The 18,219-nt window shown below is 43.3% G+C and overlaps 1 protein-coding gene across 1 annotated transcript in view; it reads left to right on the forward strand.

Moving 5' to 3' along the window:
* galnt18b (UDP-N-acetyl-alpha-D-galactosamine:polypeptide N-acetylgalactosaminyltransferase 18b) overlaps positions 1-15,991 on the forward strand; it is a 74,690-nt gene extending 58,699 nt beyond the window's left edge. Inside the window, exons 8-11 of the mRNA XM_061670713.1 lie at positions 9,705-9,842; positions 12,609-12,704; positions 14,315-14,479; positions 14,619-15,991. Coding sequence (XP_061526697.1) covers positions 9,705-9,842; positions 12,609-12,704; positions 14,315-14,479; positions 14,619-14,765 — 546 coding nt within the window. The 3' untranslated portion in view covers positions 14,766-15,991. The remainder of the gene's footprint in view (positions 1-9,704; positions 9,843-12,608; positions 12,705-14,314; positions 14,480-14,618) is intronic.
* Positions 15,992-18,219: the final 2,228 nt, after the last annotated feature.

Consider the following 18,219-nt stretch of genomic DNA (forward strand, 5'->3'; position numbering starts at 1 on the left):
AGACGGGGCCCCCATCCACGAACCGGGGGGGAGGAAGGGGCCTGGAAGGCGAGACCAGAGGGGACTCCCGGGCTGGCTTGAGTAGGCTGACGTGAAAAGCAGGGTGGACCCGCATCGACCTTGGGAGCCTAAGCTTCATGGTGACAGGGTTGATGATCTTTGTGATGGGGAAGGGCCCAATGAACCTGGGAGCGAGTTTGTTGGACTCCACCCGGAGTGGAATATGTTTGGTCGAGAGCCAAACTCGCTGACCCACTTTGTAGTTCGGGGCCGGTGCAGCGACTTTGTAGGACCGTCCCTGGCGCAGCAGCATCTGGCGGGCTCGCTCCCAGGTCCTCCTGCAGCGTCTCACCAAGGTCAATGCCGCTGGAACTGGGGACTCTGGGGCTATGGCAGGAAACAGAGATGGTTGGTAACCATGCACAACGTGAAAAGGCGATAGACCAGTGGATGCAGAGGGGAGGGAATTGTGGGAGAATTCGACCCAAACCAGTTTCTGAGACCAGGATCGCGGCTCCTGTGAAGCGAGACATCGGAGCCCAGTCTCCAGGTCCTGGTTCAGCCTCTCGGTTTGGCCGTTGGTTTCAGGGTGAAACCCAGATGACAGACTGATGGTAGCACCTATGAGATTGCAAAACTCCTTCCAAAATTGCGAAATGAATTGGGGACCCCTATCAGACACCACATTCTTGGGGAAACCATGGAATTTGAATACCTGATTGATCATTAACTCTGCAGTATCTTTAGCTGAGGGGAGTTTTGGGAGTGCAATGAAGTGAGACATTTTCGAGAACCTGTCAACAACGGTTAGAATTGTGGTATTTCCTTTCGAGGCCGGTAATCCTGTCACAAAGTCTACGGAAATGTCTGACCAAGGACGTTGTGGTATTGGCAGAGGTCGCAACTCCCCAGAAGGACGTTGACGAGAGGGTTTGTTAGCAGCATATACCTGGCAAGCATTGACATAATCGATAACATCCCTCCTAACATTAGGCCACCAAAAGCGCTGTTCGACCACTGATTGCGTTTTGGTAATGCCTGGGTGACATACAGTTTGGTTCGTGTGAGCCCAGTGGATGACTCTTCCCCTTAAGGTCGGAACCACATAAAGCCTGTTTTCAGTGCAATCTTCAGGGCTAAGAGTGTTTTTAAGAGCTCCTTTAACTGCAGTTTGAAGGAACCTGTGTTTTAAAATCCCCTAATTTCCGTGGTTCCAAGCGTGTTCGTTTTCGTGAAAGAACGTCGTTCACACCAATGTATAAAAAGCAACCAATTTATTCCTGACGGAGTCTATACATTTTGCAGAGCTCTGGGTTCGTAACTACCTTAACTTATTCTTAGCAGATACAGTAGTAGAACAAAACTATCTGACTCTCCCCCAGACTTATACAATGTTTCAAACAGGCCGGTGTGGAATCGCTGTCGTCTGATTGGTCCGTAATCTGACGTCATCGTTATTCGGCCAAATGATGACTATTTCATCTGGGTCCAGACGTCGCCTGCCGATGTCTCCTGCATTCAATGTTTATAGTGGCTCCCCGCAGTTCCTTTCTTCTTTGCCATCTGTCTCCAAATATCCCCTGATGGGGCCACATACCCCCCGCTGGGGGCCTTCCTGCAATATACTCCTATACTCCAATACACATTCTCTTCCAAACTAGTTAGAATTACATATTAGAATATAAAGTATTCTATATTCCCTTCAATCCCCCAAGTTGATCTTCTGATAATCAGAAGATCAACAAGCCCTATACCTACTAACTATTTCACTGCAATGCTCATTATTCTATTCTTAGCACATCAAAACTAAACAATTTAAAGAGAGCTTATACCGGTATCGTTCAATGGAGCGAGCGATTCCATCGCCACCCTGTCCTCGTCCAGGGACAGCAGCTGATATTGGCCGTAGGGGTCCTTACCCACAAAGGCCTTGAGGACAATTCTGAGAACCAGGTTCCTGAGACAAGGGATAATACAACATCCACAAATAGCAAGCACAGCCATGACAATTATGGTTGTTGTTGCCAACGTCAGTATGAGACCTCTCCATTTACCAAACATCCTGTTAAGAAGGCTGTAGAATGGGTTGTCCTCCACTCCAGACATTGATTTAAGTTTAACAGACATGGCTTGCAAACCTTTCATGGCTCTGGTGATCTTTCCGTTCGGCGCCGTGTTATTGGGGATAATTGTACAGCAATGTCCTTTAATTCGAGAGCAGGCACCCCCTTATTCCACTAACATACTATCCAGGACCCACCTATTTTGGAATGCCATGAGAGATGTAGCTGATAGTTGCTCATGGATGCCCTCCGCTAGTTGGGAGGTGAAATTCACCAATCTTTGAATTTGGTAATGGTGGTAATTTATGAAATCAACATTTTTATTCGGAGTTACCCATATAAAAAAATACACTCAAGTCCTGCGGAAATTTGGCAGCGAGCTTTATACTCATCCGGGACACCTCTGGGAATTCCAATGGCATCCAGGTAGGTGGGGTCTTCACCTTCTTCCCAAGCATTTCCGCCCACATTAAAGCCACTGACCATACGGCGGAAACGGTTCAAGCTGCCCCACACCAGTCACGCTCCCATGTGAAATCCGCCATTTGAGTGAGTTCCTGCTCAGAGAGGGGCTTAATCACTGTGGGAGCTATCATAGAGACCAACGCACAAGTGCCTGTCCATTCCCCGGGTAGGAAGTCCCACAACAAACCACCTCCACACATCCCACCACAAATCAGACCTCATCTTACTTAATCGGGCCGCATCATAATATTCAATGAAAAGCGTGAAATTACAAAACTGTGGATCTAGGTGGCCCATTGATCGGGAAAGTTTGTTATTTGGGCCCAAAGTTACCTTACTCTTATTTCGTGTGATACAGGGAAGGGAAGGGACCATATTGACATCATAGAGGGGAGCACCTTACACCTTCGTCAGAGGATAAACCTGATCACAGTGCTGGCACTCACCCTCCAGGTTGTCATTAGTCATCAGCTGGTAGGCACAGGTCAATTTGAACTTAGTTGCAGCAGTATAATTCTCCTGGACCACAGGGTTTACAATCCAATTGAGGTTATTCATCGTAGCACAAACAAGACAGTCTTTTTGATAGATTTTGACTGCGTCCCTACCTTCCATAGTAATTTCCTTAAACCAATAATTACCTAGATTAATTCATTATTCAGGTCATATCTCGTAACTTTGGAGGTTCGAAAAACCACTGGAGCTGCATTTTTTTTTTTTATACTGGTACTTTCGCAAATTTTCTCATTATCGGACAAGATGAACTTTGTGTCGGACGTAGCCAATTAATAATAATCTGTCCTAGGGGATCGGCCCCCGAGACATCTATACCCAAGGTCAACAGTACGGGATGTCTGTCCCCTGGGGTAACCGAGTGCATACTACCCCTTTCCAATTTGATCCTGTCCTTCCACCGCCAATTTCTATTCTTCGTCGGCTCCCAGTATCCCGGTTTCGAGTGGGTAATGACCTGCTTGCAACTGTAACACAAATCCACCTGCTGGTTCGCTTTGAACCTATGGTTCACCGGATACCGGCCAGCTCCTGCATGTCCTGTACTCAAAGCGCACAAGTAAATATCGTATCCCGCCGGGTCGCCCCAGCGTGCACAATTTACCACCTTACACAATTCAAATTGGTATACCGTCTTTTCCCCCCATTGTGTAATTCTAGGGCCCCTGTTGGCTTCACGGCCCTCTTTGTTACTCGTTCTCCTTGTATTGAAGGCATTCCAAAATAGATTCCTGTACCTATAATCAGGGAGATCACCAGAGTCATTATTATAACCTTTGACCAGACATACAGGATGTACATATTTCCCCCTATGTTAAATGACTAATTTAACACCAAAACACAGTATCCACACACAACCCCATACACAAATCAGCAGGTCGTCTCCTTCCGTCGGAGAGGCCCCTGACCAGACCTGCAAACATTAAATTAATCACTACTCTGCAAACGATACCCGTGCCAATTGACTACATAATTCCTGTATACATACTCCAGAGAAGGGACAAGTCGGCAATTGTCACCCAACATTGATATTATTCCCCAACCAATTGTTAATTTGTCTCACAAAAGTGTAAATGTCATTAAACCAAGAATCACATAAAATCAGCGTTAAGTCAGCACACCAACATCCTGCAATACAACAATAACACTATCAAGCTCCATCCTCCTGGGCGTCCTGTAAAATAATGTTATTTCAACAAATCAGTCATTCAACAGTCTGTAGACCGTATTCTCTAGTCAGTCACACGGTCCTTGGTAACTAAGGTCTATAGTCTCTTTCACGTGATCACATCCTTCACTACTCCTGTCAGCCAGCTCAGTAGTGCTCCATTTCTGCTTTTAATTAAGACGACATAAACACAAAACATAAACAATTAACATGACATGACAAGCGAGACTTCACAGACAATAACATTAACCTGGACCCAGGAGTGAATGTCCTCTCACATACACCACACAGACAAAACTGAACACAGCACACTTATTGGTTGAACCATAACACCTAAACCACTACAGACCAGGCTTCTATCCATATCATTAATTAAACGATCCTATTGTAAATCTCCTTGGCCTTTGCAATACCATAAACTCGTAAAACTCACACACGCCTGTCATAAAGCTGCCCCCATCCCCCAGCTGAGGACGCCTGTGTCCTGTCATAAACCATTTGGTGCACCCTCACTTCAAGTGCTCTTTTAAGCACTCATCCATTTTCTGAGCCGCTTCTCCTCACTAGGGTCGCGGGCGTGCTGGAGCCTATCCCAGCTGTCATCGGGCAGGAGGCGGGGTACACCCTGAACTGGTTGCCAGCCAATCGCAGGGGACATACAAACAAACAACCATTCGCACTCACATTCACACTTACGTGCAATTTAGAGTCTCCCTTACGTGCAATTTAGAGTCTCCAATTAATCTACCATGCATGTTATTGGGATGTGGGAGGAAACCGGAGAAAAGCCACGCAGGCACTGGGAGAACATGCAAACTCCACACAGGCGGGGCCGCTGATTGAACCTCAGTCCTCAGAACTGTGAGGCTGACCCTCTAACCAGTCGTACACCGTGCCGCCACTCTCTAAGCAATATATCAAATCCCATTCACCAGCTCAGATAGCAACTTGGACATCATTTATTCAAACTCCGAAGCGTTTTCTTACACCAAAAACCTCCCGTACTGTTTTCAGGCTTTTATCCCAGGCACGCAGAGCCGCTCTGGTCCGCTCTGCTGACCCGGAAATAGAAAGTCAAGATGCTACTCTGGCTTGATCCCATCCGCCGGGTACACGCCTAAATTTATCTATTATTTAATTTATCTTCCAGAATATCATATGCATACCTATTTATACATACAATATGTATGCCTTATTTATTTAGTTAATAAATATATCCGTTACCCTGACTTTAATTATGCAATTTTAACAACACAACGTCTTATTAACTATAGACAACAAAACAACTGTACCACAAGTCTCCCAAATTTCGTAATTTCCAATGCGCAGAATTCGTGATATACTCAAACAGGCTTCCGCTCACCTTTTTTATTTCGGTGCACCGGGGAGATTTGCAGTCCAACTGAATTCCTGTCCGCTCCTCTGTCTTTTTATGTATTGTTCCTTCAGGATCACGTCGGGGTCACCATTTGAAGGAACCTGTGTTTTAAAATCCCCTAATTTCCGTGGTTCCAAGCGTGTTCGTTTTCGTGAAAGAACGTCGTTCACAACAATGTATAAAAAGCAACCAATTTATTCCTGACAGAGGAGTCTATACATTTTCCAGAGCTCTGGGTTCATAACTACCCTAACTTATTCTTAGCAGATACAGTAGTAGAACAAAACTATCTGACTCTCCCCCAGACTTATACAATGTTTCAAACAGGCCGGTGTGGAATCGCTGTCGTCTGATTGGTCCGTAATCTGACGTCATCGTTGTTCGGCCAAATGATGACTATTTGATCTGGGTCCAGACGTCGCCTGCCGATGTCTCCTGCATTCAACGTTTATAGTGGCTCCCCGCAGTTCCTTTCTTCTTTGCCATCTGTCTCCAAATATCCCCTGATGGGGCCACATACCCCCCGCTGGGGGCCTTCCTGCAATATACTCCTATACTCCAATACACATTCTCTTCCAAACTAGTTAGAATTACATATTAGAATATAAAGTATTCTATATTCCTTTCAAGTTTCAATGTCCCAAACAAAAGCGTAAATTAAACATGACTTGGCCAAAATAGTCTTAGGGTCGGAAAAGGGTCTAGGTAGATAGGGTCTATCTTCGCAGAAAATACGTGACAAAACATCTGGCTTACCATTTTTAGAACCAGGTCGGTAGGATAACATGAAATTAAATCTAGTGAAGAACAGAGCCCATCTAGCCTGCCTCACATTTAATCTTTTAGCAGATTTAATGTACTCAAGGTTCTTGTGATCTGTCCATACTAAAAACGGAGTCTGTGCCCCCTCTAGCCAGTGCCTACACTCCATCAAAGCCACCTTGACTGCCAGCAGTTCACGGTCACCAATGTCATAATTTTTTTCAGCTGGGGTCAGTTTTTTGGAGAGAAAAGCACAAGGATGTAATTTATCATCCTTGAGAGATTTCTGGGAGAGCACTGCTCCTATTCCGGCATCAGACGCATCGACTTCTACCACAAACTGCTGTTTGAGATCTGGCAAAGTAAGGATGGGAGTGGAGGTAAAGATCGATTGAAGTTTTTGAAAAGCTGCCTGACAAAGCGGGTTCCATACAAAAGGTCAGTGTGGCGAGGTAAGATCATGCAAAGGAGAGGCTATAGAACTGAAATTTCTGATGAATTTTCTGTAGAAGTTTGCGAACCCTAAGAACCTTTGTACATCTTTGCGTGACGTGGGAGTAGGCCAATTAACAACGGCATCGACTTTGCAAGGGTCCATTTTGACTTCACCTTGAGCCAGGACGAAACCCAGAAAGAAAATGGAGGCCTTGTGGAACTCACATTTCTCAGCCTTGACATATAGTTGATTCTGCAGTAACCGCTGCAATACAGAGCGGACCGTGACACCAACCTATCGAGGAAAACAAAGGTGGCGGAATATGCTTCTACAAAAGCGAAAAAATGGTGTACTGACGTCACGGTGTTCAATACACACTGCAGCCCAGACTTGGAGTCGGTGTTTTTTAACTGTAAGTCACACTACTCGCCACGCGAGTTCCATTCATTCTCGCCGGTGTTTACATCCCCCCGGGCTAACACAAACGCCGCAATGATAACGCAAGCGGACCAAGTAAACAAACTTGAAAAACAGCTCCCAGGTTCATACGTCATTATTCGTGGGGACTTTAACAAAGCAAACCACAACCACGAACTCCTTAAATACAAGCAGCACATTGACTGTCCTACCAGGGAAAACAATATTCTGTGCACAGATTGGAGTGTCTTTGCAACTTCAACTGGCAGCCTCGAGGATTATACAGACACTATTACATCCTACCATCAGTTTTTGTGAAGATGTGTGTGTACCAACGACGACATTTAGCAAGTTCAATAACAGCAAGCCGTGCGTGATTCACCACCAATGACAACTTCGCGCTTGGACTTCTGACTTCCCGCATGGACCTCTGACCAGCACGGAGCTCTGACTTCTAGCGCGGAGCTCTGACATCCATCTAGCATGGAGCTCTGACCAGCATGGAGCTCTGACTTCCCGTATGGAGCTCTGACTTCCAGCATGGACCTCTGACTTCCCACATAGACCTCTGACTTCCAGCACGGAGTTCTGACCAGCACGGAGCTCTAAAATCAAGCATGTTGCTCTGACTACCCGCATGGACCTCTGACCAACAAGGATCTCTGACTTCCAGCACGGACCTCTGGCTTTCAGCACGGAGCTCGGACACCCAGCTCGGATATCGCACATCCGGCCCGGAGCGCTCACACCCAACTCCACCCCCGGGCCCCACCCCCCTGGTAGCTTGGCGAGGGTGCGGTCCGGCCGACAAAAACCTGGATCGAGGGCTGACTTTCAATAGGGAGCTGCTCTGCTACGCACGAAACCCTGACCCAGAATCAGGTCGTCTGCAAGTCATTTAGCACCAGACACATGCGGTGCAAGTCTGGAGAGGGGGCGCCCTTCGTCCGGGCGCACCCCGACCCGGTCGCGAGCGGCTCTGCGCAGCGGGTGGGGGGGAGCAGCCCCTCCCCCGCCTACCCGGGGCCAGCCGGGGCGCCGCGGCGCTAGAGTATCGCCGCGGCGCTAGAGTATCGCCGCGTCGAGGCGGGATTCTGAATTTTTGGTGTTCTGTCATAATCCCACAAACACACAGCAAATGTTACTGTTTTATGTGACTGGGCTAATATTTCATACAAATATTTACTGTAATTATGACGTCACTACAGTGTTAGTTAGCATAGGTTAGTGATAGAGACTACAGTGTGTTGTGACTACATTTGAACTAAAAGATTGTACCAATAATTAAGAGTTTATGAGCAGCAGCTTCACTCCGAGCAGATTATTTACATTGCTTCCTATGGGAAAAATGCATTCGAGATCTAAACGTGCACATACCGTGGGGAGCTAGGGTGGTTTGGGTCTGGGGTCAGCAGTGCCCCGTAGCCATCAAGTCTCATCCCCAACAGGTTCTTCTGTTTTACATCATAACTGAACACCACACATGTACACGGTGCAAGGATAATGATCACCCGTCAGGGAACTTGTAACCAGCGCAAAATTATGCGAGGTGGGTACTCACAAGGCTTATTATGTATGTCATGACTCTTTGGGGCTGTCTCAGCTGGACCAGTTTTTTTTTTTTGCATTTCTGTCTCTCTCTTGTCACCTCACAATGCGCTTGTTCTGTACGGTTCCATTTCCATGAAATAATCACAATATAAACAACCATAGAGGGAGTATTTTGATTTCCCCTACTGCACAGAAAAACTTGCATCATTAAAATCCACCATTCTGCATGACAGGACAAAAAAAAAAAAAGTCAAATCAGCATCTGAAAATGGATTGTCTTTGACTTTAGAGGTTTCACTGAACAGTATTTAGGTCTTAGGGGGGTGGGATTGTCTTCAGAAGGAATTAACAGATAAATGTTTTTATTCTTTTGAACTGAAGTTGATGAATAATTAGATCAGCACCCGATGTCTTCTTATGTTAATTCTATTATCCCTTAGGGGCCTTTGTATATTCTGTTGAATAGATGAACGTCTGCAGGCAATTGATTCAGTCAATAATGAGGCGTTTAACTCGGGCTGTACTCACTAAGCATGAAATTTAGCCGCGGCCCAAAGAATTAAGCACGCAGGGCAACTGCCACTGTTGGTTTACCTCGGCGAGACTGAAAACCAACGGCATGAGTCACTTGTAGATGTTTTCTGGCCGCCAGAGAGGAACCTCGGTGACACTGTGCTTTGAATGCATTTTTGAATGAGACATAAAGAAAAGCATCACTGATGATGAAATGAGATTGACCCAAGACTGAGCCGATAATAACGTTGACTGTGGAAATGCGATGTGGCAAGTTGAACAATTGATGCTTTTAAAGTCTAAATGGGATATGTCCAAGGTTTATGGAGGCTGTTCACAAACACAACAGATGGCTGTGAAGTTATTTACACCCATCAATTGTGGCTAATCAATGTTTTGCCCTGTATGCGTTTGTGTGGTGTTTTTGTGTGAATCCAGGACTCTGGCATTGACATCGGCGACATCTCAGAAAGGAAGGCTCTGAGGAAGAGGCTGCAGTGTAAAACCTTCAGATGGTACCTGGTCAACATCTACCCTGAGATGAGGATGTACAGCGAAACCATTGCATATGGAGTAGTAAGCTATTGCACCTTTTCAAGCTCACCTCAAGCTCACCTCACTGACCTTTTGGCTAAGGCCGAAAGAAAATAATGGCGCCTGTGTCGTATTAGTTTAATTCATCCCACTGCCGCTACTCAGAACACTCGCACGCAAATCATCTTTCCACATAGCAACAAGTGGAAATTCCATTTACCCGTTGCGTATCTTGAAAGCCCCGTAAGTCAGGTCACTCGCAAGTCAAGGTACCACTGTATGCTTCATTAATTGATTTTTATCCCCCCCTTGTGCTTGGCGGTCGATTGCTGCAATCACAAACACAGCAGGGTTGCTGTTGCCGCCGTCGCTTTGTTTTGATCGTTGGTTGGTTTGCAGAATCGAGCAAAAACTACACGTTATTTCCCAAGAAACATTTCTGATGTGTAGCACAATGCAGATAGAGGTATTTATTTTGTCTTTATTTAACCATTTGAGTTAAAACATGGAACATATTCCCTTGAATGCCCTTTAATCTTAAGATCCTTTTCCGAAGTCTGCTAACAAATTGATGAGCAGATAGACACAAATACAGCACCCCCACATTTGTATTTATTTTTACATTTGTGAGTTTATTTCTCTTGTAGCCGTTTGGGTGAGTTAGCACTTCAGAATCAGAAATGGTACTCGGTTGTTGTCTTGTGCCACTCTCAATGAACCAGAAAGTAGCCTGCTAATTTACAGACAGACAGATAAGTTCCACTTTTTGGAGGGAATTGGATTTCAAATTTTTGCATTTTGAAGTTACAATACAATATCCCCCCACCCCCCCACACGTCTTTTGAAGTTGTTACCACTTTCGGCTTGTCCCATCAGTGGTCGCCAAGGCGAGTCACACAAATGATTTGTTCGGCAGTTTTTAGTTGCACCAGATGCCCTCTCTGATGCCACGCACCCATTTTTTGCCTCGGGACCGGCGGTGGCTGCGTATTGAGACGCTGGCTGGGAATCGAACCCGCGCGAGTCGCACGAAAGGTGACGGGATGTTCCTCCTCTGCAAACCAGAGGACAGAGAAGCTGCGTTTGTTTGCGGTTCAACCTTGGTGGAGGTCAGTTGAGGACCATTGTAGTTTAAACTGTAGATAATGCTAATCCAACTTGAGGACTTTGCATCAGAATTATATTAGTCAGGAGGACACACACAGCTACCTAGGCATATGCTGGCACTGTTTTTACTGGCCCAACCTGAAATGTCTCTCTCCTCCCACATCTCATCTGAGACGCTCCCTAATGCACAGTGACGGTCGGACCGCACTATTGCGGCCTTCTGTTGTGTGAGGTGATTTGTCCTGTGCAAACTGACAAACGGCAGCTGGAAACCAAGGAAGCAGGCCAGCCTTATTACATTAATTCGTGTCCGCAGACCTCATTATTCTATATTTGTTGCGTGCATTTGATGTGCTTGTCTGTGGTCACTACAGCGGCACAGATTGTCGTCCTTGTTAAGTCCAGGCAAAAATAGAAGCCACAACACATTGTCTATCCACATTTACTTTTGATTGGTCTTCTTTAAATTTTCAGTTTTCATTTTTTTTTTTTTTTTTTTTTTTGTCTATATATTCAAACAAGATATCACCTCAGTCGGGCCGAATCCTCGCATCTCCAAAATTACTACTTTTCAGGAAATGTTTGACTTGAGTTACCAAACACCACAACGATCAAGTTGGTATATTATACCTTATATTGCTATCATATACCACCGGACACCAATAGCAACACATCGCAGTGGAACCTTGATAGAACAGATTGTCCGTTACATTGAAGCACTTTTTTAAGGCCGACCTCAAGGACATCAAAGACCTTTGGGATGTCCTCGAAAAGTCAGACACTTGTAGAAAGTCTTCCCAGGAGAGTGAAATGCTCTTATACATTAGTTTATATAGTGCCTTGCGCCATACTGCGCCCTTCAGTCTTTTAGACTGTTCTTGGTGAATGCCGCAATCAGTCTGATTTAAGACCGAAACTGTGTTTGTAAACGGTAGGGTGTGCTACAGCACTATGTCAGAGCAAGAACCGTTGATTGTGATGGTGATTTTACACTCGCAATTGCACATCAACGATGACGTCAAGGCATCGACACTCTCATCTACCAGTTTTGAAATTTTCCAAGTTCGTCTCCACAGGTGTCGCAAACATTGCAATTTTTTTTTTTAAACTTGAAAGGTTTACATTGAAGCTCTCATGAAAAACTTTGTGCTGCCTGTGGCTTTACTGATTAGCACACAAAGTAAACGTCTACAGGAGCCAGTGGGGAGTGGAATCATCCCTGGCAGTGTTCCGCTGCTGTTCACGCTGCACTCTCAAAGCACCATTCTTGGAGCTCCTTGTGGTGCACCAGTCAGGCAGACCATGCTCTAATAACTGTGTGACAAGGTCATAGGTAATGCTGCAGCATTTGCATTTTTATGAAGAAAAAAATGCAATTCATATCCCAACATTATGGCTCACATTCTTCTGTCCTCTTGCACATTCCTGTTGTGGATTTTTGTTAATTTTATGTTCATGCTCTGATTTTTAAAAATAAGTCAAAAGTCACTCACTAGTTACACAGTACATGAGTAGTTTTTTCACTGAACTTACCCTTGCGTAATGATTGGAGGATTACTTTTTACTTTAACTTGAGTCATATGATTCTAAAATACCAGTAGTCTTTTACTTGAGTGCAACCTTTGGCTTTTTCATTTGATTGACTTTATTGACTAATGCCCTATTCACTAATTGTTGTGTGCATGCATCTTTGTCTTTCAGCTGAAAAACTCTCTGAAGAGCGACGTGTGTCTGGATCAGGGGCCTGACAATGACAACGTTCCCATCGTGTACCTCTGTCACGGAATGACACCGCAGGTTGGCGCTCTTTTCTCATTTTCCAGCCGCTGTTGCATTTCAAACCATGTTGCCTCACAAGTGTGAAGCTTAATTGGGCTGTTAGTTTGTTCAGGATGGGTCAGCCTAAATAACAGCGACTTTAAATGTCCTGAAATGTTAGCACACCTTTATTCTCATCTGTGTTCGCCAGCCTCATCAAGATGCTATTGATAATCCTTCTTTGTCCGAGCATATTGTTTTAACCTTGCTGTGACACTTCAAACCTTTTTGGTCTTAACTACTCTGGCTTTCTTTCAATAATACCAACTTAACCTATTGCATCATTTGTACATTCTTCTTGATCAGTAATTCTAAAAGTGCGCAAGGAATATATATTTATATATATATATATATATAATATTTTTTTTTTTTTTTTTTTTTTTTTTTACTCCAGGGCTCAATTGTGACGTTTTTCCCCCACTACTCGTGCCACTTTGGGCCTACTATTACGACCTTAAGCTAAATATCAAGGATATTGAATAAGCGCTCAAATTACATTAATTTGATATCAAGGGTATAGAAGCCATTTGATCATTTTATCAAATAAATGCTCAAACAGCTTGTATGAGAATGTATTCAAAATCCTTGATACCCAGCTTTAGGTCCATGCATTAGTGCATTCTTCATCCACTCGTAGTACAATTGTGACATACCAGCAGGACGACTACTTGTTCCTTGCGAAGCAAAACTAGTTGACAAATGCGTACAACTAGTTCTAGTAGTGACACTGGAAAATTCTACCATTTAGCGTCTAGCATAGCGTCTAGTAATACTAGTAGTGCACAGATGTCTGCACAGTTTTGCCTCACTAGTAACATGTAGTTGTCCTAGTACTGTCCAGGGATGTCATGCAGTAGTGGAAAGATTTTTTTTTACTCGTAAGACAATACGATGCTCGGTCAGCCAACCCATCAGGTTGTGAAATCAAAACACCCCAAAAAATGCATGTATGGTCATGATCAAATGTAATGTATTCTCTGTATGAGCAGCAGACATTTCAAATCCATTTGTAAATCTCCAACCTCGCTCCCTCCCACATTTAAATGCAAAGCCTTTTTCGTTTTTGAATGGAGATTATTTCCTCAGTAAATTCTCAAATGATCAGTATCCCTCAGCTAAATACACAAAGCCTATTCCCTTGAAGAAGAAGAAAAAAACGCTGTTTGTAAGGACTGAATATTCATGCTTACTCCGAATCCATCATGTATTTGTGTTGTCTGCTGTATTCATTTTTGCGTCATTCAGCAGTGAATTGAAATAAAGTGTTTGGGATTCTTCCGAAGGTTTGGCAATTTCTTGGAGTTGAGAATTAAACATTGGAAATCTAATTTAGAAATCCTTGTTTAGAATGGGGAAAATCATATCTGTCAAATATAATTGAAAACTCCCCAGCTCCTACAGGTGTAGGCTCTGTTCTAGGTCCTCTCCTATTCATCACTTACAGTACGTCCTCCCACATGTTGAATTCTTCTTCAGAAAGTTACAGATCCAATTCCATTGTTCTTCTCCTCCTCCAAACTTAAGTTGATCCTTTCACCATACTCTTTCTCTGCCTCAGAGATGAAAACCAAGGTGTTATGCTCTTACAGAACGTGTACTATACCAGTACTCAGCACCTCCTGCTCGGCCTCCTCAGTCCCACTGTTGACGATGACGACAACAAGTGCCTGGTGGACGTGAACAGCAGACCACGCCTCATCGAGTGTAGCTACGCCACAGCCAAACGCATGAAACTACACTGGCTCTTCACTCAGGTGACAACAAATGTTCAGTCAGAGATTTCGACAACAAATGTGCATAACATTGCGTGTCAAAATGTTATTTAAGAATAACATTCTTGTGGAGCCAGAACAATGCTAACCAACATGTTTTTTTTTTTTTTAATCTTTTCAGGGAGGAGCCATTCAGAACAGGAAATCAAGGAGATGCCTGGAGCTTGTAGCAAACAGTGACAATGAGTTTGGTTACCAACTGGCTCTGCAGAAATGCACTGGACAGAAATGGTCCATCACTAACGTGTTGTATAGCAATTCCCCATGAGCAAACCTGACTTACGGACTGACTGCCTGCATATGGAGTTTGTGTCTGTATCTGTGTGAGTGTCATTCCGTGTTCCAGACAGCTGGGACGTAGGGACTATTCCGCTAGTAAATTCCGACATCCGACCTCAAAGCGTTCCAAATAATCGACAAAAAATTAAAAATAAACAAAAATCGTTGTCCACCAACCTCAATAAGTGCGTGATTACCATTAGGAGCCACAACCTCCAAAAAAAAACAATCCATGACTGGTTGAATTTGAAATAGTTTTTATTTAAAATAAATAAATTACTAGAGGAAATAACGGACTTCGAAATTAATTTAGGGTCATACTGAGAAAGAGATTTTCCTCTGTGAACTGGGCAAACTTTGTATGTATTCCAACTTTAAGCAGTGTTCCAATGCATTTTTCTTCGAAGGTGAAAGAAATCGGACTTCACAGTTTTTTGGAACCCAGCAAAAAAAACACTAAATGGGAGTGGGAAAATGATACATTTTCATTCAGTAGGTGTACCATGATGTCTTTTTATGCTAAATCATATTTCGAATGTTAAAACATTTAAATATGCCCAAGGAGAGATGAACCGCTGATATTTCAACCGATATTTTTATGACACGTTAGAATACTTTGTATATTTTATGATAAAGGCAGGACAGTCATATTTTCATGGACTGAAAAAAGGTAGTGGGTTCAAAAATGTCTTGAGGCTTTTTTTTTTATGGCTACCATGTGGCAATCTTTCTACATGTAAGTAATTTATTTCATGGTCTCAGGTTTATTTTGTGAATTAGCTGTACAGCCGATGGAACAAACAAAACAATTTTGATTATTTTCTGATTGTTAATAACCTTAATATTTGTAATATATAAAGTGAATATATATATATTTTTTTTTTTTAAAGTTGAAACCATTAGCTGCATGTGCCTTTTTAACAAAGACAAGAATCTGCTATATCAGCTCAATTTCCCAATTTCCTTCAACTATTTAAAATACAACACACACACCAAAAGCCGCAAAAGTACAGTCATTAAGGATAATAGCTTTTGCGGGACAATGACTAGAATCTACCAGTCAAAGGCTGCTTTCGGGTTTTTTGGGAAGTGCCAACCTGTTAGAGCTACAAAGGAAAACCGAGTCATGAAATTCTTGATGAAAACTGCTCCTTTGTACAGTGAAAAAGAAATGTGAAATTGCCGTTCAGATAATAAAGTGCTTCTTGCTTCTCACCTCTGTGAGTATGTGCTGTACCAAGTAAGACGAAATAGATGTTCTTGCAAACATATACGCAGCATCTCAACAGTACACCATATGGAAAGCGATATCAGTGAGTCATGACGAATGCGAAGGATGAAAAATAAGTCTGCTCCCTGCTCTGACTGCTTTGTGCACCTGAGGAGGCGACTGGTGGCCCGGCCTGTTTTCAAAATGTCAGCCCTCATTAGAAACTGCATTCGAGCAGTGCTCAACAGACCATTGCATTAAATATACATGGAAACCCACTTTCATCGAAAAGACCTCATTCACTCGCGTTGCTTCATAGAACAACATGAGCCCCTCTGTATTCTCAGACCCCGCAGAAAAATATACAGGGAATTACTCTACACTTACTTACACTCACTCCTTGGGCTTTGCACTCAACGGACGCTTGATTGCGCATGCTTGCACAACACATTAAAGTCCCTCTAAAATGAAAACAACTAATGGCTTGTGAATTTGACACATCACAGAGAAGTGTGAAAAAAGTCCCATTCAATATGCAAATTAAAAAGAATCTTCCCTCATTTCATTTTCTGTATCCGTGTAAATTCAAATAATCTATGCACAAATGGGGCAAAATACAGAAACGGTTCTGAGTAGTTAAGGCCCATCTCATGAAACCGTCGCTCATTTTCTCCAAACTTAAAACCCAATATTCAAGCTATGCACATTCGCATTCACAAACCTGAGACTCGGTGCTCAAAAGCAAACTTTGTTGTCAAATCAAACCCCAAGTCCATCGAAATGAAAAACACCACTCAACTGTCACTACACACAACAGAGAGAAAAATAAAACAATGCTCAGATCATTACGCTGTCGCAATAATCTTTGTCGCTTGCAACAGGGATGAATTTTGCTAAACGAAACAAAAATCCTGTTTAGCACTTGTAATTATTATTTTTTCTTAAGTACTATACCTACAAGTATCTTGGAAAATGTATGTATTGAAACACCTTTTTGTGTCCAGCACAGCGTGTCTTGTCATTATTGCTGGTTTGGCATCACTCACTGTAGGAGACCAAAGATGGGCAGAGGGTGACATCTACTGGGCTACTAAAAACGTACACAATAAGAGCAGAGTAATACGAGCAAGGAAATATTGAGAGAGTGGCCTACTACTGTGTCGCAATGTTTCTTCTGTGTTTACAGTTGTAAACACAATTGTTCCACAATGGCTATTTCACAGGCTTGTGTGCGTGTTTTGTGATTTCGATGACTGTGGCGAGGCTGAAACTAAGTCAAGAAGACAGTGGTCAAAGTGCGCCATGCCGAGGTCACTCGGCAATAAAAACAAATGTCAGGAAGCGATAGTGCTCTCAGACATCATGTTCTTCATTTGAGCTGCACATCCATCTGAAACTGTGCCTGAAATGGAAAGATAAAGAGTAGGTAACTGTAAATCTTTTTTCGCTGATAAGTAACAGCAAAGGCCTCGTTTTTTCAGCGCTCCGTACACTTCTCAACGTTTGCCTCTTTGCGGTATTGTGTACGTAAGCCTGTGTGGTGCTTAACTTAAGAGTGGCACTAGAGCAAGTTAAGACTTATGACAACTGATTTTGAAATGTGTGTTCATTAATATACAGTGGCCATATAAAAAGTCTAAAACACACGCGTTCAAAATGCCAGGTTTTTGTGATTTAAAATGATAAATAATTTCCACACACAAAAAAATCCACTCAATGTGACCTATAACCATATAAGTATAATGTTGCACTGTAGGTAAGGTGTTCTTTTGCTCTTGGGAGTTAGGGCCCAAAAAAAGTTCAACCTTGGTTTCAGTCATACTTTTGACTACTTGTCAAAATAGACACTTTTTGTCAAACTCGGCGAATAACTACACAATGTACAAAAAATCTCTCGAGAAAGACACTATTTTTGGAACACCCCGGCGGGCCACTTATGTGATCCAAGAGGGCCTACATGGGGCCCGCCGGCACCATTTTGGTGACCCCCTTGGTCTGAAGGAAGAGAGAAAACAGTGAGCGACATGACTCAGCAGAACTCAAGCTAGTAATTGTCCTGACCGTGGCTAGACCTAAGTTAGCCTTTGTCTTGTCTTCTATTTTTCACAATTGTTCAATGTTTTTTTGTTGTTTTGGTTTTTTTTTTAGCTGTAATTGCGTGTCACGCAAACCAAAGCACCCCTTTTACTCATATACGATCAGGAAGCAACATATTAATATCAGGGGTTTTTGT

This window comes from Phycodurus eques, chromosome 2, assembly GCF_024500275.1.
Source record: "Phycodurus eques isolate BA_2022a chromosome 2, UOR_Pequ_1.1, whole genome shotgun sequence".
NCBI classification, from domain to species: Eukaryota; Metazoa; Chordata; class Actinopteri; order Syngnathiformes; family Syngnathidae; genus Phycodurus; species Phycodurus eques.